Source organism: Rhamphochromis longiceps, linkage group LG17, assembly GCF_057381845.1.
Source record: "Rhamphochromis longiceps isolate RC_006_pf linkage group LG17, R_longiceps_female_GT1.1, whole genome shotgun sequence".
Taxonomy (NCBI): Eukaryota; Metazoa; Chordata; class Actinopteri; order Cichliformes; family Cichlidae; genus Rhamphochromis; species Rhamphochromis longiceps.
The window spans coordinates 34,244,769-34,271,431 of NC_140573.1; the positions used below are offsets into that span (position 1 = coordinate 34,244,769).

At 40.5% G+C, this 26,663-nt stretch overlaps 2 protein-coding genes and 1 long non-coding RNA gene across 3 annotated transcripts in view; 1 reads left to right on the forward strand and 2 right to left on the reverse strand.

Annotated features, from left to right (window-relative positions):
• grm8a (glutamate receptor, metabotropic 8a) overlaps positions 1–26,663 on the reverse strand; it is a 307,806-nt gene that overhangs the window by 212,932 nt on the left and 68,211 nt on the right. The gene's annotated exons all lie outside the window — the stretch shown is intronic.
• On the forward strand, positions 4,684–6,803 carry LOC146650038 (uncharacterized). Its single transcript, XM_085385990.1, has 2 exons — positions 4,684–5,348; positions 6,237–6,803. The coding sequence occupies exons 1-2, from the start codon at positions 5,089–5,091 to the stop codon at positions 6,505–6,507; spliced, it is 531 nt and encodes a 176-aa protein (XP_085242116.1). The 5' UTR covers positions 4,684–5,088; the 3' UTR covers positions 6,508–6,803.
• Positions 6,847–8,436, reverse strand: LOC146650039 (uncharacterized). The gene is made up of 2 exons (XR_014908086.1): positions 7,946–8,436; positions 6,847–7,111 (listed from the first exon to the last, which is right to left on the reverse strand). It is a non-coding gene; the product is annotated as an uncharacterized LOC146650039 (long non-coding RNA).

The following is a 26,663-nucleotide window of genomic DNA, read 5'->3' on the forward strand; positions in this document are numbered from 1 at the left end:
TGTCTCTGGATGTGTGTTTCCAGAGAAAAGGTGGAGAACGGAGACTAGCACAGGATAAACAGCGATGAGTCACCTGTGTGACTGACCTTTTAGCATACACACTCACACGAGGTTAGCGTGTGTGTGTGTGTGTGTGTGTGTGTGTGTGTGTGTGTGTGTGTGTGTGTGTGTGTGTGTGTGTGTGTGTGTGTGTATATAATCTACAGAGTTCTTCTCAGCCTGCAGTGCGCGGACAGGAGAGAGAAGGTCAAAAGAACAAAATGCACGTTCTATCACAGTTTCTTGAGCACACATTTTACTCACCGTCTATGAAAAGTGTGTACGTTCAGGTGCAAACCCTCCCTGCCATCAGCATCTGTCAAACTGGTTTCTACCAACTCTAATGTCAAGGCAGCTTGGCTCCACTGGGCATTATGAAACCCTCTGATGTCTCCTCTTTCACTACACCTGCCTCCATGAATGAATATTAATGAGCACACAACAAAACAAAGATACTAATTTTAATATTTTGCCCACTCAGCAAACCTGGTTTGCATTCACACCTGCCATCCCCATCTTGGAAATCTTTTGCCACATCAACTTAGGATCAGAAAGTATTCTCCTCCTGAATGCCATCAATATTTATGAACAAGTCAACAGACCACGCAAGCTATTATAATGACTTGCAGACCATTATGCAGTTGCACAGATATACAGCAGCTTGTGTCCCCCACCTGGTACCCACAAGCTGGAGCTCTTTCTCCTTGCCATATTAGACTGCAGCTACAGGACCAAGTCAGAGACTGAGTTTACAATAGTGTGTTTTTGCCAGTGGTTTCTATACTTAGACTTCTTTATTTAGTAATTGAACTAATGGACACTGGATTCAGATCAATTTTGACTTTTAGAAATTCCGATGCCGAGGCTCGCTCGCCGTGAAAATTAACCTCCAACTTTTTGGAAATTGATTAGCTATTAGAGCCAGTTTTAAAGTAAAATGTCACACTAGTCTCAATCTTTTATTTGTTAGGAATTACTCTCTTTCTTTGTTTCACTCTTTCGTCTATCCATTAATCCACCTTTCATCCATTTTTTAATCACTTGTCCAATTAAGGGTTACAAAGGGAATGTACCCCGTCTTAGCTGAGGTCTGATACAATTTTATTTTCGACCATGAACAAGGTAGACAAGCAGTGCAGCTGTATTATTTCTATGAGCCACCATTATCAGCTAAAATTTAAAAGATATGATGGATACACACTAACAGGAGTGGAACCTGAGATTTAATTTGATTCAGCATGTGAAACCTCACCAGATTTTATACATTTTTAAGTTTTTCTCAAGTCTCTTTCCTTTTCTTTTATCATATTAAAACCTGCAAAAATGTGGGTTTTGCACAGGAAGACAATGAATCATCTTGGGCTCTGGGGATGGAACTTTCATAATAATAAACTGATCATTTGAAATAATTATATGTTGAGTTCCATCAGTAACAGTGTCATGTGAGAGAGCCTCCACTGCCTACACAAGTGTGATGTGTTTGTTTTCCATTATGAAATCATGCAGGTTAAAACCATCGCAAATCTTAAATGCATTACTGATAGAGTACATGGTACCGTGCAATAGTTTGGGCATGCTGCAAAAACAGAATCCTTTCAAAGGTAATGTTAACTTGTCGCTGTGCGTTTAGGAAGTCTCAGTTGCTTCATTCTCATTTAATTGTTGAGATTGGGCCATCACTTTTAGGACTCATTTTTTAAATCCTGCTAAAGACTGAATGGATCATGAGTTTCAACTCCATTAGACACCACATGAGTGTGTATGGCACAGGGTTCAAATCCCAGCTACTGCTTTTCTGTGGGGAGTTTGCGTGTTCTCCGTACGCTTGTGTGAGTTCTCTCAAGGTATTCCAGCCTCCACCCACAGTCCTAAAACACGTTTGGGTTAGGTTAATTGGCAATTCAAAATTGGCCATAGGTGTGAATAATTGTTGTCTCTTTGTGTTAACACTGTGCCAGATGGGTTAGGCCCCAGTCCCCCGTGACCCTTAAATGAATAAGCAAAAGAAAATGAGTGGATGAATTTATGGTGTATTAAAACTAGCTGCATTTTTTAAAATTCTGTGTTATTTAAATAATATATTACATGAGACAGATACGGTACCTCTAACCCGACCATTTGCCAGGTTAGAGGCTTGCCTGTAGGATTATTGCTATATCAGTGTTCAGATCTTGAAAATCCATAAAAAAGGAAGAAATCACTGAGGCAAAATGATGATAATACACAAGAAAATCTCATAAAACCCGAATGGGCTCAGACTCATGTGTGAAAAGCCTCATGTTCTTTCTACAGGGTGAAACAGAATGCCGTATACAGCAGATGGCAAGAATGCCAACGGGAGACAACAAAGGTTACGTGAAGGCCAAGACAAAAGTTCTGCAGCAATGCCAAGTTGGTAATGTGCTACTGTGTTGCTTTAGAGGTACAAACCTGCAGATATATTAATGTGCCCCCCCCATGTGAGGTACATGTGGTTCCACAAATCACATGTATCTCATCAGCATGACAGGTTATTTTTGGGAAAAAGCCTTGGAATGTTTCTATCCTTTTCCCAAAGTAGTGAATATTTTGTTGAAGCTAAAGTCCTTCAAAAACGAAGGAGTAACGGGGGCTTGGGGGAAGACTCTATGAAGTACATCTGAGAGACAGATGGTAAGAATGCAAAAACGAGACAGGAGGAAGACGGATCAAATAGAAATGGATGCCCAAAGTTGTTTACTAATCCCTTATGTGTGAAAAGAATCATAAAATATAAATTCTGAAAAGTGAACATTACAAGAACTGAGTTTTTTAAAATTGTCATGATCTGAGTCACTAACAACTTGAAGCACAGTAGAAAGAATCGTATTTTATGCTTTGGCATTGCTTAGCTGATACACTGACGGCATGAATTTCTTCCTTATATGAAAATAGAATTGAGGAATGGCTTATGTATAAATATAAATGTGGTCATAAAGTATCATAAATATGGTAAACAAGTACTGGTAATGAAAAAAATGTGAAGAATAAGACAGGAGGAGGTGGAGAGGAGAGCAGAAGAGGTCAGAAAAGACAACAAAAGTGGCCCGAGGAGCAGAAGAAATAAGTCAGAAATAAAACAAACACATGTTTTAAAAATGTAAATCACTAAAAGAGAAAAAAACTAAAAATTGAGGATTCAATTTCTGTTACAGTGCAATACAGTGCAGACTTGTCAAAGGAGCTTGCAAAGAAAAGCGTCTGGACTTCTTTAAGTTACTTGAAGACGTTTCACCTCTCATCCGAGAAGCTTCTTCAGTTCTAAGGTCAAATGGTGGAGAGTCCCAGATATAAACCTAGTGGGAGTGACCCCCCACAGAGGGACAAAAGGACCCCCTGATGATCCTCTAATCGCCTGAGCCAAGATGTGAAACTGGGCGTGGGTCCCAATCAGCCAGAGTTTCGGTGTGTTCATTGTGAAACCTGGCCCCACCTTATCATGCGAATTCCTGAGGTCAGATGGCCCAGGATGTGAGTGGGGTCCTTTTGTCCCTCTGTGGGGGGTTACTCCCACTAGGTTTATATCTGGGACTCTCCACCATTTGACCTTAGAACTGAAGAAGCTTCTCGGATGAGAGGTGAAACGTCTTCAAGTAACTTAAAGAAGTCCAGACGCTTTTCTTTGCAAGCTCCTTTGACCGTCTTCAAGTAACTTAAAGAAGTCCAGACGCTCTTCTTTGCAAGCTCCTTTGACTACGATGACCTGAATGACTGAGAACCTTCACAGACACAGTGCAGACTTGTTGAATGTTTGGACATTTTTTGAAGCCATATGTGCACAGTAGGAGAATGCCTTACAAACTTGGCTTCATTACAGATTGATGTTACATCCAGTTAGGCCAAGATATTTTTGGATGACCTTTGTTGACCTCGATAGTTTGGGATTTGGTCAAAGTGCAGACCCTCACCTTTAATTCGCTATTTAACAGTTTCAGTGTTGACTTTCAGGGGTTTAAATCCAATGGACAAACTAAAAATCATAAACACTGTTCTTTTAATGCTTTGTTAGGACTCCTATGCAGGCAGTGGAACCTGTGGGCATCCGCTGTGTGTAGGAAACCCTCACTTTGAAAGGCATTTAATGCAGCAGTCTTCACTTTTTTTACTAGTTCTTTCTGCTTTTAGTGTATATTCTAGCAGATGAAATGCATACTTAGTGAGATTTCAATTACCTTGACTGACCTAGCCTCTCTACAGAATATTCTACTCTTCATCTTCAAAAACTACACTGGGTGGCTTTCGTAGTAGAATTTCAGTCATTGTCCACTTCCTGTGAGGTAGTGATGGGTCGGTCGCGAACGAAATGGCTCTTAGAGCCGGGTCTTTGAAGTGAACGATGCGAGCCGTGGGGGGGGGGGGGGGTTTCCTTTCTCTTGCCCTCTCTTTCACTTTTTTTTCACTTTACGCTGCAAGTCACCCTTGTGTTTGCGCTGAGCAGAGACGGCAAACAGAGCCTTGCGTTTGCGCCCCTCCCCCCTCTGCTCAGTGGGGCGCAAACAGAGCCTTGCGTTTGCGCCCCTCCCCCCTCTGCTCAGCGGGGCGGTAGTACACTCGCAACAGCAGTAGCACACAACAAGAGCAGGAGGGAGAGGGAAGGAAAGACAGCTGGGAGCAACAACAAGAGACAACACCGTCACATTGGAAAGGTGCAGTAAAGAAAATGAGTCACACCAAGAAAAGAAGCAAAGTCTGGAACCATTTCAATCTTATTGACAAAACAAAGGCAGAGTGTCTACAAGAAAAGGATATCATATAGAGCCAGCTCCACAAACAACATGCACAGGCACCTAACGGTGTGTTCACACCGAACGCGATGGACGCGAATAAAACGCCCCAAACGCCCCTAATTTGACGCGTGTACATTCGCGTCTCAACGCGTGTCCAAGAAAAATCCATCGCGCGTCAAAATATGATATTTTGACGCGCGTGAACCGGAAATGTGGGAGGAATGTGGGAGGGAGTTGTGCCAGACCTGGTTTTGCAAGATGGCAGCTATCGAGCTAGCACTTGAAGAGAGAGTCTCCCTTCTCTATGTACTGTGGAGAGCAGAGCAGCAGCGTAAAAGACGTTCTCGCCATACCTGGGTCCATCAGGTCCTCCAGAGGCATGAGCAGTTTGGTGAGTTTCACCACTTGCTCTAGGAGCTGCGCCTGGATGACGGCCGATTCCAGCGCTATCACCGTCGGCCAGTTTGAGGACCTGCTTTCCCTCGTCGGTCCCAGCATTGCCCGCCTAGACACCAACTACAGACGCTCAATCCCACCTGCAGAGCGCCTGTCCGTCTGCCTGAGGTTAGTAAAACTATTTAATACGGTAGTCCTTTATTGATATCTGTGCTAATATGCTAATCCATCCAGTTATACACTGCTAACATGGATGTGCTATGCTAACAGTGAATGCTGTCAGTGTTTACTGAAAGCAAACTGTGGTACAGAGACGACTCTTTATAATATTTCTAGTGATACTCAGAAGGTCTCATCAAGTCCCGATTTAATTCGATTTATGCTGTTATCAGTGTTTGAATGATAGCATGGCTGTGGTGTCACATCAATGTATGCGCTCGGTGTTTGCTGATATCAAACTGTAGCATTAGGACCACTGAGTTAACCTTTGTAGTGATACTCACTCCTTTTTATTTAGACCTGGTTTAATTCTGGGATAGTTGAATGTTTGTATATAATCCCTGCAGCTGTCAGACTCTATAGCAGGGGTCACAGCCTTTATTAAAACAGAGTTAGATAAAACTGTGAACAGTTTGGTTCATCTCTAGTTACATGGTTCTATCTTGATAAGCTGTCTTATCACAGATTAATTTTTCAAAAATATTAATGATTTAAGCAAGGAAAGGGCTACATGTCAACACACAACTCTTTATTTCTATTAATGTTTTACTTCATTCCTACCTGATTGACATGTTTAGGAATTATGAGTGATTGGCTCACTGTAGTTGTGAAAGTTGCTACCAATCAAATTATGATATGTTAAAGTTAAAACAAAACACAACTGTTTTAGATATTATCTAATATACATTTTGTAATTATCCTTATAATTACAAAAGGTTTTATGTAAGATTCATGTTTTGTGATTTAAATCTGACATCACAAAAGTATTTTGGAATTTGAATAATGTATTTTGTAACTGCAGCACACATAATACTAATTTTGAACAATTTTGTCCAGGTTCCTTGTCACCGGGGACTCCTTCAGGACCATCGCGTTCAGTTTCAGAGTCGGTGTGTCCACGGTGAGCCAGATCACCCCCCAGGCAGCGACGTCCATCTGGGACTGTCTAGTGGACGACTTCATGGCTGTGCCTTCACCTGGAGACTGGCGCTCCATCACAGAGGGATTCCAGGAGCGCTGGAACTTTCCTCTGTGCTGTGCAGCTCTGGATGGGAAGCACATCCAGACAAAGGCACCCCATATATCATATAGGAGACACACACATTGATATACACTAAATATTCATTTCATTTCTTTTTTGTGGTGCCCAAATTGATGCACCTGCTTGATTTTGTTTAAACAATTATTGCACACTTTCTGTAAATCCAGTAAACTTCTTTTCACTTCTCAAATATCACTGTGTGTGTCTCCTGTATGATATTTAACTGACATTTTTTATTGTAACAACCAACGATTTATACAGGAAAATAATGTCTATTAACAAGGTTGCCCAAACTTCTGCATCCCACTGTATCAGTATATTTTGTCATTAGTATAATATGAAATAAATTCTACATGTGTCAAGTCGTGTGCCAACATTTGCTGTGTAGTAGAACTGAGACATCAGTCATTATAAACATTTATTTAAAATAATATTAAAAGTCTCAAACAGAAAAACATTAAACATAAATATATAAAATATAAGAATTTACAGAGAGACAGGAATAAAAAGGACCAGCTGCTCTCCAGAGCAGGAACAAGGCTGAGGAGGAAATGCTCCATTGGAGACTGGTGTGGCCTCTTCAGGGACTCCAGGATGGCCAGCTCCACCGCCGATGGACCGTCCTGGGACCCGTCCCTCATCTGCCTCGGAGCCGTCCTCCTCTGTGGGCCTGTAAAACAGCACAAAACACAAAGAAATGAGAAGGCTGCTACTAGATTTTAATTTCAACATTGAAAAAAAAAAAAACAATAACAGGATATAATCAGATTGGTTGTAGATATTTAGTAAAGGTGATCACAAGGGAATCCCACCGACTAAAAAGGTATCAGTGCTTGCTGTACATATCTGTGGGTGCAGCAGCAGGAGCTCAGGGACTGGGGATGCTCTGCTGCAGAATCAGTTGGTTCTATCAATACAGTATTAAATGTTAACAGGTTGGATATAATAATCGTAGAGTAGACAGTGGTCCCTCATTTATTGCAGGGGTTCTCAGAATAACTAGCCCCTGGTCACAGTTCTCACAATTGATTCTCAAAGTGCAAACCTTTGTAGATTGCAAAACGTAAAAGTATTATTATGCCGCGGTTTGTCTTCATCTGCCCGCCACTTTCGTGCGCCTTTTTCCCTCACGGTGCAGGTGTCTATTTCCGAATGAGGCTCATAGTTATGGGTGTTTTTGTGCTGTTTTTTCTATTGGACGCGATGGTTATCAAAACCAAACGTGATAAATTTGGCAAGCGCAGGAGATTTGTCAATCAGGCTGCAGAATGCAATGCTGTACTGTGCAATAAAAAATCAGCGAAAAAGCAAAGCAGTGACGGATGAACAGCGGGACCACTGTGTGCTGTTTATTAATAAACAATAAAATATATTCCTAAATGATAACATGCATAAAAGCAGAACAGTATTTGTACGTCAGTGGGAAAATAGCGGTGGCTTGCTAGCTTTTGTGCGGCGTCCCCGGGTCAGTGAAAACTTTCAAAAGAGAAATGAATGAACTTACCAGGTTGCCCGATCTCTTCACATATCTTCCTCCAAGCTCGGTCCTTTTTATTCCTGTCTCGGTACTGAAAGCAGCTGGTGTTGTACAGCTCCGAGTTGTTTGCTACCGCATTGATTAGCCTTCCCCTCCATTGAAGTATGAAAGGCTTTGGCTGGATCTGCCCCTTTGACCTAGGTAACAGCCATGTCACCAGGCTCCTGATTGGTTGTCGCGGCGCGATTTGACGCTGGAGTTCAGATTTTTCCAACTCGAGCGGTAGACGCGAAACGCGCGTATGCACAAAGTGCAACACAAAAACTCACGCGCGTGGTTTTATTTGCGCGTCAAACGCGCCAGACGCGCTACACTGACGCGCGTTTCACGCGTTTTGGCGTTTTCGCGACGCAAATCTGCTTCCGAATTTTCGCGGGACCCGCAATCGCGCGTCATCGCGCCTTTCCATTGACTTTACATGTAAACCTGACGCTCTATTCGCGTCCATCGCGTTCGGTGTGAACACACCGTAAGAACTGTCCACCCATCAGTGCAATGGGAAGATAAAATGCAGTCAGTTGAGTGTGATATTAATATTTCTAAATGCCAACCTTTCCCTTAATTAAAGATCTGGGCGTTCTTTTTTTCCCTTTTTTTTCACATATTTTAGTTTATATTTAATTGTGTTGTGGTTTGCAGTGTTTTGTGTTGTTTCACTTTAAATTTGTTTAAAAGGAAAAAGCTTAAAATTTAAGTAGTTAAAAGTTGAAATGTATGAAATGTAAATAGTTGGTTTTTGTATTTTATAATTTATTTATTACATTTTATGTGGAGTGAATAAATAAAAGTATATTTACAGTGGCCCCTAGAGACAAACCACGTATAAACTCCAAAACGTACAAACTCCGGAGCACGTACAAACTCCAAAATACAATGGAAGTGCTCCAGGATGCTAGGGGCCGTGTTGAGCTTTTGTTACCTAGTGGCTACACAAGCCAGGAAGTACCAATAATCGGATTGGGTGTGTGGTAGTAACAGGTAAATTAATTTTTTTTTATTATTTGAATATATATATACACATATATGAGTGCTTGTGTATTAATACAAAAACAATAGACATATGCATTTGATTGTGTAATTTAAGTGATCTAGGTAGCTCTGATTTGGAAGTTCAGTTAACACTAGAAATGTGTTTTGGAGTTTTTACATGCTTTGGAATTTCTAAGTGCTTTGGAGTTTGTACGTGTTTCGTCTCTAGGGGCCCCCATAACTATTTATACATAAACATACATAAAGAAAACCACGTTATTTTACATTACTAATTCCTTTTGTGCATAATTTTATATTGTTGTTGATAATTAATTAATAAAAGCAACAAAACAACCTAAAGAGCCGGTTGGGAGCCGAAAGAGACGGCTCTTTTTAGTGATCCAAGCCGAAAGAGCCGGTTCTCTAAAAAGAGTTGGAAATCCCATCACTATTCTTAAGGTTGATAAATGGTTTCCACCTTGTGGTGAAGTGCTCCCCTCAAAAGAAAAACACTTGGACAATGATGTTTTCTTTACTTCTTACTGAGTGTTCTTCACTTGGCTCGATGTCATGAAGGGATTTTTCTTTATAGTGGAAGATGATTCTACCAGGCATACAGGGCAGATGATTCGGCAATCATCCACCCCGCTCCTTTCAGTGGACGGCCTTTTGTGCTGTGAAGCTGAAGTGTTCTTTTTTTTTTTTCCCTTCTACTTTCTTTCTGATGGCTTTCCTTTGTTTTTACAGCCTGAGGATGGTGTGTTTCACATGCACTGAGAGCTCCTTTGACCAGATGTTGTGGGTTCACAGAAACAGCTTTAAAATGCAAATGCCACAATCTTACATTTAAGCTCTTACAGTGTATAAAACGCAATATTTATTTTTTTTTTGTGGGGGGGGACTTGTAACCCCTTGAACAAAAGTATAAGGACAAACTTGTAACGCTACTTCCAGCCCCTACCTCAAAATGTAACTGTAAGAAAGTAAGAAGGACAATAATAATATTTCCTGTAAAAATCTGCTCTTCATGTGGGACCAGGAATAACTGACCATTTCTTATGACAGCTGTTTTTTGGGATCTCTAATAATCAGGCAGAACAATCGCAAGAGCACAAAACGAGAAGGAGAGAAGGGGGGGTTGAATGGAAAAGACAGAGACTGAAAGATACATAAGAGACGGTGACAGGGGACTGAGTGACAGAGATGTTTGCCTGCAGCGTTACAGCTCCTTGTTTCTGTTTTCTACCACTCTGCTTCTTATGAAAGAGCACATAATCGCAAAGATGTGATACAAGAGAAAGTTTCTAAATGCTTCAGGACAGCTGATGGACAGAGAATATGCCAGTGCTTACACACACCACCAGACACTCAGGACAAACATCCAGAGTTTATTCCAACCCCGTTTCTTTTTTATTGTCAAGGGCCGCATTTTTCTTTTTTCTGTTTTGTTTTCTGAACATATAGAAAGCAATACTCATGATTAATTTTTAACTGATCATTTGTTGTTCTACAGTTAGAATACAAATACAATAGGTCCAGTTTTCAGCCGAGTATTCATTTGGTAAGTGCTGGATAAGTAAGCTATACTCCTCACACTGGAGAAGATATCACTGTTTTATGTATGAAGCTTTTTTTAACTTTGTACATATACTGACTGCATTTTAATTAATCGTTAAAATAATAAATTAGAGCACAAAACCCTTAAGAAACCATAGACTAAATAAAGGAAGATAAAAAAAAAAAATTCTTAAAGCCTGAAAACTAAGAACAGAAAAGGTGCTGGAGTCTAGTTCTCTCTTACACCACTTGAAGTTACTAACTGATTGGCTCTGTTTGCTGCAGCACAGAAGTGTGAGAAAGTTAAGTGAATTCTTTTGACCTGTGGTCCGGAAGCCTTCTTGCTCCGCTATTGCTGTCTGTGCTAATGATAAGCAAGGTCTCACACTTCTTAGTCTTCTTCTTTAGACTGCTCCCTTTAGGGGTTGCCAAGCAAATCGTCTGCCTCCATCTCAATCTGTCCCTTGCATCCACTTCTGTCACACCAACCCTGTGCATGTCCTCCTTCACTACATCCATGAATCTTCTCTGTAGTCTTCCTCTTTTCTTCTGCCATCTCTGCCTTGTCTCTGCAACTTTGTCTCCAAAATACTCAACCTGGCCTGTCTCTCTCATATACTCACCTCCAATCTTGTCCATCCTGATAACTCCCAAAGAAATCTTATGATCCTCATCTGTCCTCCCATCTTTCTGTTAGTGCCACCATCTCCAAGCCATGCATCACAGCAGACTTCACAGTAAATAAATACTCTCAGATTCCTGGACTGAAGTTTGTGCAAGATTGTGTGTGGATATCTGTTCCAGCTGAACAGTTATTTCCAGCACCCGGGCTACCATTAGATAGAGGGAACAATCTCCAATGAGGTTGGCCGTGTGCACTGTTTTATATAAAATCAGTTGTGGGAAGACTGGGGCAACGTGGGTTTTATACATATTTGATATAAAGTTACAGGTTAACCGGTGAAGGCTACAGCTGCTCATTTGATAAATTTTTGATGTGTTTTACTTTTTAAGGATTTTTGTCAAGGCCAGTAGCTCTGCAGCTGTAAATCAATTGTTTCCTGTATGTTATTTAATCTATAATTAATGTAACATGTTGTTTACTTAGTATGTTCTTCAAATTTCTAATGTTCTCAGTGCAGTATCTTTAATATCTAACGAGATAGAGACAATATTTTATTAGTATGGATACTTGCAAGAAAAACAGAAGATTGTTTAAAGCCTTTATTAATTCAGATGCCTGCTGGCCTGGTTGAAATCAGAAAAGTCAATCACGCAGATCAACTCATGCATTTTAATGCTAGTGAACAGGAGGCCAAGGTATCCCACTATATTTGGAGAGTGGTCTGTATATTTGTGTGTTTGGGTGTCCAATTGCATCTCTTTTTAAAGTTGTCCTAACTCCCCCAAACTTGACCTAAGCACATTCCAGGGCCAGTCTTTGAATCAATGTCCATACATGCGTGGCGGGGTGTCAATTTAATGTTCCTATAGCGACTGCATGGAACCCTCTTCAGTGTGGTGTAGACCTGTAAAGAATCACTGTGCAGGTAAAACCTATCCCATTCCTGCATCATATCTATTACTATCAGCATGTTGCAATGCACTGTGTGTCACAGTGTGCCAATTTCCAATTTCCTGTAAAGATTAAGATGACTCAGGGTCCGTTAGCATAGAAAGCAGCAGAGGTTTCATTCTTTTCTATGGCTTGCCACGCGCAATCACTGTTTCCCGCTGCATGGAGCAAAGTATAGTGCAATCACGGTGGCAAGGGAGCATTCATACAACCAACGGTAATGCAGAATAACATGCAGTGGACACGTACACGTGAAGAGCATGAGCAGCTGCAAAAAATTGATGTGGTCCAGGCAGAATACAACAGCCATGTCTATTGTGGGCCAAATGCCACGTTCTATGTGAAAAGGCCCTGAGGCACTGAAGCTGAAGAGGCCACAGGTAATTAATTACTTATAGGGTGGAGTAAAACACTGACAGGGACAATTTTACTCCACTTTTCATACATGCATTTTGCTGACAAGCTTACATATTATTGCTTTAATAACTCCACTTGCTAATGCTGACATGGCTCATACCCAGAAGCGCACAGATCACTCAGTCTTATTTTTATGGTGGCCCTGAGAGAGAGATCAAATTCAGTGCAATGTAAGAAAACACTAGCAAATATAAAAATGCTGCTAAGCACACAAAACACCAAAAGGTCAAAAGAAACGTCACAAAACACAACTGAAGAGTTTTGGGGAAACAAACGTGACGGAACAGCTGTGGAAGTAACAAGTTAACAGTAAACTGCTAGTGGCAAATATGTATTATATGAATCACGCAATTAAAACACACATTACCTTTTTCTTCCTCACAACACTGATGAATTCTTTGTCTTTGAAACTTCTTTGTCTCAGTGCAAGCCTTCACATGCTTTGGTTTCTGTCACTTCCGCACCTCTTCTGTAGTATTACTTTACCAGAAACACTTCTGTTGCGTTTTGTGAGATTTTATTTGTTTTTGCTTCCACTGTATTTTACTCAGTTTCCATTATGTTTTGTGTGCTTTTGTGGCATTTTGCTGTTTATTGGTGTGTATGTTTTTAAGTTGCTGTGTGTTTGACCCCTCAGGGCCACCATATATTTACGTCACTACAGTACACTTTGTCAGCCAGAACTACATTACACATATTTGCTATAATAATTAGTGTGAATAAAATACGTTTTGGCCACATTGACAAAGACATTAGCTGCCTGCCTGTTTGGTTTTTCTCCACCTTATGGTTGCCCTTTTGACTACATCTTAATCTTCATCCTGTCACATTTCTCCACCTGTGCTTACTTACCTCTATTCCTTTACTTCCCCTTAACCCACTATAACCCTGCATCATTTTTTTATTTCACTTTCCCTACTTTTTCTTTACTTCCCTCATCCCATCTATTATCCCTCCACTTATTTCCTATATCTCTATGCTTGATTTTGATCAGTGTTGGGAAGGTTACTTTTAAAATGTATTCCACTACAGATTACAGAATACATGCCCCAAAATGTTGTTTGTAATGTATTCCGTTAAGTTTCTCAGTGTAACGTATTCTGAATACTTTGGATTACTTAATTTATTGTCATGCTTTTTACAATTACATGAATGTACTATTGCTGCGTGCTTTATTACTATTAATGAAGAATACTTGCCACCGAGCTAATATTGTAAGTTGGCGTTAGCTGTGGTTAGTTTATAGACTGCTTTCAGAACTGCACATGACTATTTGCAGCGAGAAGGTTGTTAATACTTTCCATCAAGTAACAGTCTGCAGTCTATGAACTCAGCTAACACCAGCTAACTTCAGTAATGGTAATAAATCACACAGCAATAGTACATCGAAGATACTTTAGTGGGAGATAACCCAGGTACCAATCACAACTAAAACAAGATAGTTGCAGTAGGCTAACATTCGTTTTTAAAAAAGAACTTACTTCCAGATGTTTCTTTAGGTTTGAGGTGGAGTGTTTTGACGCTGAGAGCAGCTTGGTTGCGGGCAAACAGAGTTTGCATTGAACAGTCAGATTTCGCCCATCCCTTTCGTCTTTAAATATGAAGTGGTGTCGGAATTTCCAAGTAAGAAATGCATTCCTACCCGCGCATTCCTACTGACAATGCGCGGAATTAGCAAAATTAAAGTAAGTAAGTAAGTAAGTAAAATTTATTTATATAGCACTTTTTAAGACAAAAATGCTGTTACAAAGTGCTTCACATGAAGACATGTCAAACAAACAATATAGCAACATAGAGGAAATATAAAAGCATATCAAACAAGCAATAGTACAATATAAATATAAAATAAAACAACATATTATGCATTAACATTACCCAAATGCCTGTCTAAACAGATGAGTTTTAAGCTGTTTTTTAAAAGAGGCCACCGTGTCGATGGTGCGTAGTGAGGAGGGTAAACCGTTCCACAGTATTGGAGCCAGGGTTTGAAAAGCGTGATCCCCCTTTGTTTTCAGACGAGTCCGTGGAATAGATAGACGACCACTATCAGTGGATCTAAGAGTCCGCTTCGGAGAATAGGGTTTGAGAAGCTCCGAGATATAGATGGGGGCCTCACCTTGTAGAGACATAAACGTAAAGGTGAGGATTTTAAACTTATATCTATACCTAATCGGAAGCCAATGCAAGGATTTTAGTATAGGAGTGATATGGGAAAATTTATTGCTGTGGGTTAAAAGCCTTGCTGCAGCATTTTGAACCGCTTGGAGCCGATTTAGTGAGGCCTTAGATACACAGGAGAAAAGTGCATTACAATAGTCTAGCCGGGAGGAAATAAAGGTGTGGACAAGCATCTCCAGTTCGGTTAAAGCGGGGACAGACTAACATATGAAGCAGGAAAAGGCTGCCGTGTGATCCATTTATTTCAACAAAGTAACTATATTCTAATTATCACCTTTATAAATGGTAACTGTAACAGAATTCAGTTACTCATATTTTGTATTCTAAATACATAACTCCGGTACATGTATTCTGTTACTCCCCAACACTGATTTTGGTACAGTGGTTGTGGCCATTTGCATAGGCATTGGCCTACACAGAGTGACTTTCAACCTATGCAAACATGTTTGCATGCATTCTTAACAGCCTAACAGCTCAACATGCTATGCATAGGTTGAATGCTGTACATGAGCTGGAGCAGATAAAGGGAGCATCACAGCACGTTCAGCACCAATGTGAGAAGCACAAAAAAAACATCAAAGACCAAAAAATACAGCATGAGAAGAACAGCTGGTGGCTGCAGTGGACATTTTTTGTTGTTTTTAACACTCAGTTTCACTTCAGCTCATCTCCACAGCTGGCAAGGACCAACAGCACAAGCAGGAGTAGTCCCACAGTGACAGTAAAACGCTGCAACATGGAGATGACATTTTGCAAAGCCATCTGTAGGCTATGAGAAGGCATACAAGCAGAACAATGTTATACTGCTTACTCTTACTTACTCTCTAACTTTCAACCTTTTCTCTCTTACCTACTTTCCTTATCTTTGAACATCTAACTCCACTTCCCTTTAGGGTAGCACAGAAATTCAATGATTAGCACTGCCTCACAGAAACACCACCTTCATCACCTCCACCAGGACATGTGGGGATTTTTATGTAGAGTTCTGTGTTTTATCTTGGCCTTTCACCCTTCGACATATCCAAAATTTTCAGCGGTAAAAGGGTGAGAGGGTACCGTGGACCGGTCACTAATCTGTCAATGTAAATTCATAAAGAGATCAGGCATTATAAGCAATATTAACGTGCCTTTTTCTGTGATTAAAATAATAGAAATCAAGTGGACCACAACGAGCTTGTTGGTTGCTGTGGAAAAACAGGTCATTATAATTCAAAAAGAACTAAAGCTGTGAAAAATGCTATTAATATTTGTACATGATTAATATGTTAAAAGTTGTTACAAACTCGCTGAACAGAAACACAAGAATTCCCAAGTCCACTACTCATTTATAAATAGATTCAGATGTTATATAAATATATATATTTATGGCATCAGTGTGAGCTCATCCCCTTGTAATTTAAAAACAAAGGAGAGGAAAAGATATTAAATTTAATCAAAATCTTACAAGGTACAGCCAAATATTTCCCCCGTGTTGCGTTTAAGAGGGTATAGAAAATGTGAGTTTAGCTGACCCAACAATACTGTGACAGATGTAGCAAGAAAAAGAGTCTTTGATTGTCACACATACACAAAATGTCATGCATTTGAAAAAATAGGCATGCTCTTCCCCGAACACACACAAACACACAGGCACACATATATGCAGTACAATGCCTCTTGGGTCTAGAAGCAGATCAGGGGGTGCTGTGTCATCAGAGCTGACTGTCAAATGTGGTGACAAAGAAATCTGCATAGAGCGGAAAAAAGTGAACTACACAGAAAGAAAGGGGGCATATGACAGTGACACAGATGCAGAGGAAAATCACGTGAGGCAAAGGATTTTAAAAAAAAAGTGACAACTTGCTCAGAACCATCAACCAGCCCCCTGATAATGTGCTTATTTTGGTGATGCAGCTGAAAGCAAACAAAAGGCAAAGAAGACAAGAGTGTAAAAGAAAGATAAAAAACAGCAGAAGTGTAAGACATGGACAGATGTAGTCAAGTATAGTGCAAAGCACAGTGGGGTTGACTGGTTTCTGTCCTGTTTCTTCAGGCATGCTGAGGCGTGACAGTGCAAGACGCAAAATTCGTCTTGAAATTTCAATGCCTGAAACTTTCAGCATCTCTCCCACACAAATCTTCTCGGCCTTTCCGTAATAGCAAACTGACAAACTAACCTTTCAGTCTTGTTTCTGTCATCGATGCTTCTGTCTATCTCCTCTCCATGCTCTATCTATCACAAGCACACTGCACTCAGTCCATCCATCCGTCCACCCAACCTCTTGGTCCAACCACTTGCCTCTTCCACCAAGCCACCCTTCCTACCCCTTTCCTGCCTCTCATCGCCCCCTTGCAACCCTTTTTTAACCTCTTTCAACTCCTCTCAGCCTCTTTCCTCCCTGTCAGGGGCCATTAGTTCAACCTGACTGGTGATTTACCCAGTAGAAACCCCTCTAACCTCGCACTGCTCCAGGGAGGGGGGCCGAAACACCTTTTAAGGAGCAAAACATCCTTGGATTGCTCACAATACACACTGGCGCATCAGGCAGGACCATCAGTCTTGCATGCTGCTGCTCACCTTCTCTGTCTTTTTTCTTACCTAAGGCAAATGCAAAGTATTGGCATTTAACACATTAACTCTGCCTTTCTTGCATTTATGCTACCATCAAATCTGTTGGATCAATGACCTTTTCATTCACTGCAGCTTATTTCCACTTGAATTAACAAATTAATGCTGGCCTTCGACTACACAATCATTTTTTTCTGCCATGATGGTCACGGTGTCAGATCAGGGAAAAATAAATTCTTCCTTTTTGTGACTGAGAGACCTAATACACGACTCATTACGCCCGGAAAAAAACAAAATGTAAACAGACAATGGCAAGTGAAGCAGCGTGAAGGATACTGGCTGTCTGCTCCATTTTCAATGCTCCACCTAGCAACATCATTTCTCCTTTTCTTTGCCTTGTCCACAGTTGTACAGAGCCAACCAGTACAACAAAACTCTCAATGGCCAGTAAAGCAATCTCTGCTCGTGCTGGTCAGAATAATTATGTAAGATAAAACCGCCATTTGATGTGCACGGTGTCTATTTTTGTTCCCGACCTGACACAATGCTCCATATTGTCAGTGTCTGGCCATAATTAACACTGCTGTGGTGTAGTCTGAAACCAGCATAACCGTCATCTAGGATTTTTAGAAGTCACCAAACACTATCTTCATTTATTTACATGGACAGCTGCACAAATCCATCCCATTATGCCAACTGTTTTCTTTTCAGCCTGTCTGTTTTGGAGGAATTCTGCATATTTCTGTTATGTTCATGACCATTTTTCTAAAATTAGACTAAATATTTCACATTCACATATGCCACATTATGGTGTGTAAATGGATCAGCCTTTTCAAGTGAAAATGTCTCTTGAGTTCTGACACTTATCAGTAAAGCCCAGTGTACAAAACATTTACATAACTGTGTCTCAGTTTTAGGCCGTACTGACTTTGTTGTTGCCAGTGAAAAATTAAAAACAGCATGCTAACTAGCTTTAATTCCATGACTTAGCCCATTTTCTCTCACTGGGTTTATATCTTTCTGAGAAAGACGGATTAATATTTTCCATTTTGACCCTTGCTTACCTTCCATGCCAGACTAACTTCATTAGTAGCACCACCGCCCCAAGAAAAAAAAGTGTAAACACAGATTAAAGGAAATGGAACCAGCTTCAAAGAGATTCAGAACAAGTCGAGGGTGTAGGTTAACAGTACAACCGCCTGTTTCTTGCCTGTTTTTTTCATTACCTCTGACTGTATTTCGAACATATCCGAAAGCACCACACGGAATAAAAATTTCCTGAACTTATATTATGAGCACGTTTTTAGAAAAGTCTAATAAATGTGTCCAGTGGATTAATCAGTTCTGCTGACTGACTGCTGGTGAGCTTCTGTAGAGGTATGGGAACTAAAAGGTGATAATGGGCTAACGAAAGTAAAAAAGAAAGACGGTTCGTGTGTGTGTGCGATCGCCTGTGTGAGCGCGTGAGACAGAGACCCATTATGAAATCCCACAGAGAAATGAACATTAAAACCGGGAAAGTGTTCGCAACAGACAAAACGTGGCCCCTAAATTGTGTATGTGTGTGTTTGTGATCATTAGTGTGCAGAGATAGTACTGGGAGGTTGTGCTGGGTCGTGGTTGAAACTCCACTGGCAGCATAATGACATGACCTATTGATCTAGAAAGCACTGCAGGATGTTACTGACCTCTGGATAGATAGCAGAGGGTGGAGGAAAGGAAGAAAGTCTACAGCGTGTGTGTGTGTGTGTGTGTGTGTGTGTGTGTGTGTGTGTGTGTGTGTGTGTGTGTGTGTGTGTGTGTGTGTGTGTGCGTGCGTGCGTGTGTGTGTGTGCGTGTGCGTGTGTGTGTGTGCGTGTGTGTGTGTGTGTGTGTGTGTGAGGTTCCTGAGTCTCCTGACTGCAAAAGTTTGCACACACAGGTGGTGCTAAAACATGGCGACAACATTAAACTTCCTAAGTGTCCTTTGGTAAATTCTAATCCTGCAGATTTAAGAAAATCCCAAAGCCGTCTTCCCCAATTGAAACATCCTTGCTCTATTAGTGAACCAGAACATTATCTCGTAATTAGGGGAAAAAACAATGTCATTTTAAGGATCAGGAATATGTGCACAATCACAGTCCCATGGTTACGACTGATAACCAATACAGCCTAAAAATGAGACCAAATTTAATAGAGAGAAGAAATAAGTCAAGTGAACACCAACACTTGCAGCTTTATGAGATTATACCTGTAAACAGCAGTGCTTTTGGCCTTACAAACCACAATGACATTGGTGATTCATTGCAACATTTCATATTCATTTCTCTGTCTGACAGAACAACGCCATCCACAGCTGGCTGATTCGTGGGTAACCCCTCAATTTATAACAATACTAACATACTTATTAGAAGCTAGTATCACATAAATTGATGTTTGTTAATTGCTGTTCAAAACCAATTATAGCAAAGGCTGATTGCTTTTTGATTAAATATCAACAAAACAAAGTAGTGGAGTAAAATAATTTAACCAGTGATTGCAGTACATGACAAGCTACACCTGGAGTTGCTACAATTCATTCTGAGAGTGGCAAGAATCCTATGATTATGGATCCATCGAGCAAATGGAACATTTCATTCCATGCCTAAAATGTCATTCCTATGCTGGTTTGGCACAGATATTATTACAGCAGCACAAACATAAATTTTCACACTGGCTGACAAATATTTCAGGACCTGAGAGATGCATCTGGCTCTTATTATTATCTTATTCATCAGTTAAATTTATTTGAAAAGGGACCATGTACAATATTAACATAAATGTTGCCATTCATTGCATTTTAATAGAGTTAGCTTACGCTAATTTGCAACTGTAGTCCCTTGGCAGGTCATATGCAAAAAAATGGATCCATTTATTTTTAGCGTTAAGCATCTCTGGTTGCAGTCTTTTCCATACAACAGTACAACAGTACAAAAGAAGAACAAGTCAACAGTAGCATCCTCCACTACTTTCTGAAGTCCTGTTTTGAAGTCTCGAGAGGAGTTTTCTTATTGGCGAAAACTTGGAACAATGGTTTGACAGGATTGACTTGCCTACCAAATTCACTCCAAGAGTACATCGAATGCTTTTGTGACTCTGGCTGTCACAAAAGCATTCCCTGCTAAAATAATCATCTGTAAAACACGGTGGATCCTCTGTTGTTATTTGAGGCTGCATGTCATCCAGTGGTGTTGGAGATCCTGTCAAAAGAGTTGGAATTATGAACACAGAAAGGTAACATCAGATTTTAATCCACCATGCAAAACTATGTGGAAAGCATCTGATTGGCAACAGCTTTAATTTTCAGTGTGACAAAGATCCCAAACACAGGGCAAAGCAGCAACAATATACCTTGACAGACAAACTTGAAATTGGCATCCCCAGAGCCTGGATCTTGACATTATTGAAGCAGTCTGGGATCAAGCAGCCAACATCCAAAGAAAAGCTTTGAATGTGATTCAAGAAACCTGGTGAACTATTCCTGAAGACTGCTTAAATCTTGTCCAAGAGAGTTCAGGATGTGCTGAAAAATAATGGTCATCATACTTCAAAGCTTGTTAGAATTATACAAATTCTGTTTTTGCCTGGAAATAAATAAAAAGCTGACATTTCAGCAATCTGCGTAATTAATTAGAGTTCTCTAAAGGCATTCATTGATTAAAACTCTAAAAACTCACCAATGTTCATCAAAATGACATTTCCCATATATCATCGTACATATCGTTCAATATGTAAATTAGTTCCTCTTTCATTGAACATACCCAACTGGATATGCAAGACCCACTCATTCACAAATTCATTTGCTTCATGGAAAGACACAGCATCTGTCCCCACTGCTGGGTGTGTGGTTTAGTGGGTAAGAAAAAAATCAGTGCTTAACTTAGCGCCACTTCTCTGTCTTTAATATAATTCTTCTTTTAAAAAAAAAAAAAAAAAGCAACAACTGCACTGCTTTTTCCCTTTATTAACAATAAGAGATTTAAAGTTTCCAATCAGCACTGTTAAGTAGTATTCAGTTACACAGACAAATCTCATTTAGGCTGCTGCAGTGCTTGTCGGCTGACCTTTAAGCAAGAGGATGGCAGAGAAGGAGGAATGAAAACGGCCAGCAGACTCTGATCAATAACTGTGTTGTCCCAGCTAATTGAAGCTGACACTCATAATTGGGAGAGCCAACAGTAACATGGCTGCTGATACTGTTATTGATGTAAAGGCCAGCAGCAACAACATATACTCACTTTGATATGAGCAATATGCAGAAGTCATCTTGCTTGATGAATCCATTACTAAAGGAATTGCAAAGTGGGATATTTAGACAAATAAATCCAGGGATTAAAAAGGATTCTTTAATTTTGAAGAATTTTCTATAGGGGCTAAAGTCCAATAAAATGTGTGTGTATGTGTGTGTGTGTGTCATATGATTATTGATTACAAAAAAGATAAGGCCAGAGAGGCCTTAGGATGGCAGGAGAAACACAGAGTGAAGATGGATTCAGGGAAGACAGAAATGAACAGATAAAAGAAATGCATATGGTTTTCAAGAGGTGAAAAGAGGGCTTAAAGAACAGAGACACAAGTTTTAAAGAGTTTTAAAGGGATGAGTAACGTTGAAGAATAATAAACAGATGTGTCTGTGGAGAGTTAGGCGAAGCCGGTGGCCAGTACACAGTGTTATGATCGAGTACAAAATAACACCTCCTGTCCCCTCTATCCTTGTTTGTGTGTATTGCTCTATTTCATCATCCATCTTTCTTTGGGTTATCGTCTCTTCCACTTGTCCTCCTCTCCTTTCTCAAATTTGAACCTCTTCTTGCCCTAAAAGCTTAACTTACCTTCCTCCTTCTTGTTCTTTCATTCTTTTTTCTTTTTGTCTGATTCCAGTAATTTCAATAGTATTTCATCTTTTTTTTAGAGCCTCATTATCATCGTAAAACTCACATTTAGAGAGAGCTGGTTTTAGGAGTCCAGTTCAGCTACATATAGTTTGAGCACTTAATAATCCAGAGTGAGTGAAGGTCATAGAACTCTCCTGGACATGAAGGGACTGCCTGCATTTTCATCTTAATATATACACACCGGTTATACTTGCCAGGCTGAAAGGCTGATGTGTGCCACTTTATTACCATTGTCTCACTGTACTGTGTAAGAATTGGAGGATGGGGGAACACACGAACCTCTTCAGGGTGGGCAGCTGCACAGTGCAGTGGGTCCTTGGTTGTTCTGGTCCACGAAAATGCCAGCCTCAAATAAAGTGCATATGCGGGCAGTTCCTTGAGGATGAAGGAACTGATACATTGACTGGCCTAAATACAACAGAACACCTCGGGCACATTTTGCTTCATTCAGTCTGATGCCACCAGGTTATATCTCAGACTCTCCAGAAGCTCAGTGATGTCCTGGTCCAGATTTAGGAGGAGATTCCTCAGACCACCATCTATCATCTCATTAGGAGGACAGCCCGGTGCTGTCAGGCATATATAAAAGTATGTAGGCGTCATGCAAACTACTGAGTACCATTCTGAGTTGCTGGAATGAAATTTCGACAATATGGACTAGCCTGTCACGTCAGTCTTTCACTTTGATTTTTGGGGTGTCTTTGAATTCAGCTCTCTACGTGATTTTCATTTCCATCAAACGACGTGGCATCCTCTCATTCCTAGCACATTTCTCAGTCATTATCAGTATACTGTAGATATCCAGCATAATATCTTTCCCCATTGATAATCGGATGTGTTTTCCTTTAATTTGTTTGTAGATACTGCTTAACTGTCTATGAAGGTTAGAGGTTAGTCAAAGTATGGCTTTATCTAATTGGGAGTTTGTATTGATCAATTTGGTGATCATCATCCTTACTCGTTCATTACTCAGAAATGTCACAAAATAGAACACAAAAGCATTTATGCTTAAAGAATAAGTCAAAAAATCAATTAACAGTTAGCAGTTACAGATTAGGAATGAATGTCTGCATTGAGCAAAGGCTAAAAATCCATAATTCCCCAATATTTTTCTCAAGTTTATTCCATTTTGTAGGGAAAAAAATGAAATTCCTTACATAAATGTCTTTTCCTGCCTGGCAAGCTTAAGCTGAAATTTAGTAGATGCCCTTCTGGTTGTCAAACATAATTAATGCTACATTTTCATATTCCCTCTCCATGGTTTTATGACAGGAAGTTTTGCATTAGGTGCTGAGGCAGCTTTTCTTTTCGTTTCACTCCAGTGAAGCCACTGTAAAGCTTTCCCCTGTCTCTATCAATGCCCTACATTATCTCACCTCCTTTTAGACTTGCAACCAAACATCTGATCACGTTCGATCTGGCATTTGGGTTTTAATTTGGAGATTTGTCTTCTTAACACGTGGGTGAAAACCTTCTCGATCACAGCAATGAGCGTAACACTCTAATCCACCTTATTCTTTCCAACACCGCAACTTCATCACTAGATATAACAGAATTTTATATTCTCCTTTAGTGATTTTTCTTTAAAAAAGAAAAAAGAAGCACCTAGCAACAAATCCAATTTGCTTGGTGAGCAGCAAAGAAGCACCCAAACAAGCCTGCTAATGAGCTGTTCACACACGCTCAGTGTTGTCCTTGTGGTCCATTACTCAGGCAGAGGTCATGAACTGTGTGAGAAAAAAAGTATGCCAGCCATTCAGGCCCCTTTTAACTTTCTCTATCATTAAAATACAGCCAAAATCACAGTACAGTGTATGGTCATTTTGTCAGACAAAGTCCCAGTTAGTACCAGAATCTTGAAAAAATGAATGGCTCCTGCCTGAAGTGTTCAATATTCATCTTCTACTGAAGCTCTGCCCCCAAACGATTGCATTCAGAACTGCCCTCCACCAGTTATGTCATGATTTACTCTTCTTTCTATCCTATTTCCACAAGCTTTCCTCCTTGATATAAACTTTTCCACACTCCTCTTCACCTCCCTCTTTTCTTTTGTTGTTGTTGTTTTTTTTGCAATTGGACTCTATTTATTTCACCTTCTACCTCTGTCTTTCTCATAGTACTCTTTCACTCCGTTTCAGTATCTCTTCTGGCAGCAGCAGCATCTCCCTCCTTCAGCAGCATTTCTATCCTTCCATCACTCATCTCTCCAAGAGTACAGCCACTGATGCCTGCCGCCACGCCAAGGAAAAAACACATTTTCTGTCATATTGCCATGTCAGTGAAATTTAGGAGCCGTGTGTTTGTGTATGTGTGTGTGCTTGGGTATGTGTATGCGCGTGTCTCTGCTTCAAGGGTACTTTCATCATCAAATTCCATTTCCTTTGCAGACAAACACTTCTGCCGGCAGGCTGACAGACAAGGGGGAATGAGAGAGCGAATGAGTGCGTGCGTGTCTGTGTGCCTGTTTGTTTGTGTGTGTGTGTGTGTGTGTGTGTGTGTGTTTGTGTGTGTTTGTTGGCTACTCAGGGCAGCATTAGGATGCATTGGCTCTCGTTTTGCTTTTATTTTTGTTTGTTTTTCCCTCCCTCAATTGAAGACAGGGGTATTGAAGTCGATATTCATATTGGATTTTTCTCTTATTTAAAATTGCTGTGAAGAGGTTTTACACGACTGGAACACAGTGCGCACCCACACGTACAGACACACGCTGCCCACGAACGGAGGCTCAGATAGTATCCTTACTGAAAAGACAATTACAGCACAATGTGTATGGGGGTGCCTGCCAACACAGACAAGCATCGTGACGACAACAGCCGCACTGCAGTGCAACACAGTGCTTCCCCTCACGCCCACACACTTATAGTACCATTTTATTCCTACAGGAAGAGAATATGTTCTGTATCCAGCTCCACTGAGTTTGTTTAGTGTGCATTGCCTATGGATTTTGAAACAAATCTATGTAGGTGTGTTTGTGTCTGCTCTGCAAGTGTGGGGACAACCCTGCGGTGAATGACCAATAAGCCACTGGTCACTGAGTTGGCAAAAGCTACATATCCCCTTGGCACACTGGCCCGAGTGTGTGACACAGGAAGTGCAGAGCTGATACAGGGAAACACCATGGAGAGTAAACAGTTGGCATTCAGTGATACACACAGACAAAAATACACAGGAAATGTAAATCTTTAAAAGCAAGTCGCCTAATGCCCGCATTCTTATTGGCACTATTTGCCTACTAACAAAAATGTAACTAGTTGCACAGGCCTAGACACTGATTGGATCCTAGAAACCACTGGTCGCTATGTAGTGGTAAATGGACTAGTTCTTTTATAGCACTTCATTCAAACTTTATACAACACGCCTCAATTATCTACACACAAGCACTTTTTTCTACACCGAAGTGCTTTCTATATAACACTTTGGTGTTATAGAAATATATCTTGCCCAAGGATACTTAGGCATGCAGACTAAAGACCAGAGCAACCAGGGATCAAACCTCCAACCTTCTGACTAGAAGTTGATGTGCTCCTGAGTCACTAGTCAAAACATTCGCCAGCCAGTTGCAAGTGGATGTTGGAGTTTGCTGGGAATGTCTCTGTTGCTAAATCCCCAGTCGTGCAGGACCACAGACCGGTCACTGATCCCCTGGCAATCTCCGGTTGTTAGGTGAAAATGTGTATTCACTGACTGGTTGCTGGAGATTGCTGGAGATGTACAGTGCTCCATGCGATTGCTTTGTTCGTTAGCAGACTGCTGTGGCCACCCATAGGTTGTATGGAAAACAATGACTTTTTGACAAACACTCACTTTTTCACATGTTCCATGCAAACTACAGGCAATCCTGGCAATCTAGTAGCAACCAAAGCAATCAGAAGGAGGTATTTGGTGCAGAAGCCTCTTTGCGTCCGACTTCACCCAGCCACAGCCAGTAAACCCAAAGCATCTAATAAGGAAATACAAATTCATCCTGTGCTAGCCATCACCAACTGGTCTTTTGATCTGTGTGACTGAGGCCCAAGGTAATTAAAAACTTCAAATTAACCATAAAGCAGAGATTAAGCAAGTAGCTAAGCATGGGTAATCTTAATCATAAAGATTAATAATGTGCAACCATATGCAAGTAAAAAAGATTCTTCACAAGCTCTGCAGATGGCCCTCCACAGCAGAGCACTTGAGCTTCACCAGAGAGTAGTCTTAATTACCTGGTGAAAAAGCCTGGTTGGCGGCTGAGAAGCGGTGAAAACAATGAGGAAAATTAATGAGGGTGACATTAAGAATGGAAAAAGTTCAACAAGTCAAAACTATAGCACTCCTGAGTGGATGAGATGTGGAGGAAGACAGTAGAGAGACTTACATGAGGATAAATGTGGCTCATTGTTTAACTTGAATAATTTGCTGTTCTTTCGGTTTCAGTTTCTGGCTCCCAGAAGTTTTTTCCTGTTAGAATCTATTTCTAATGGTCAGAATACATTAAATGTTTGTATGATATATTAAAGTCTAGAGATTAAAGCCCTATAGAGTCCATATCCA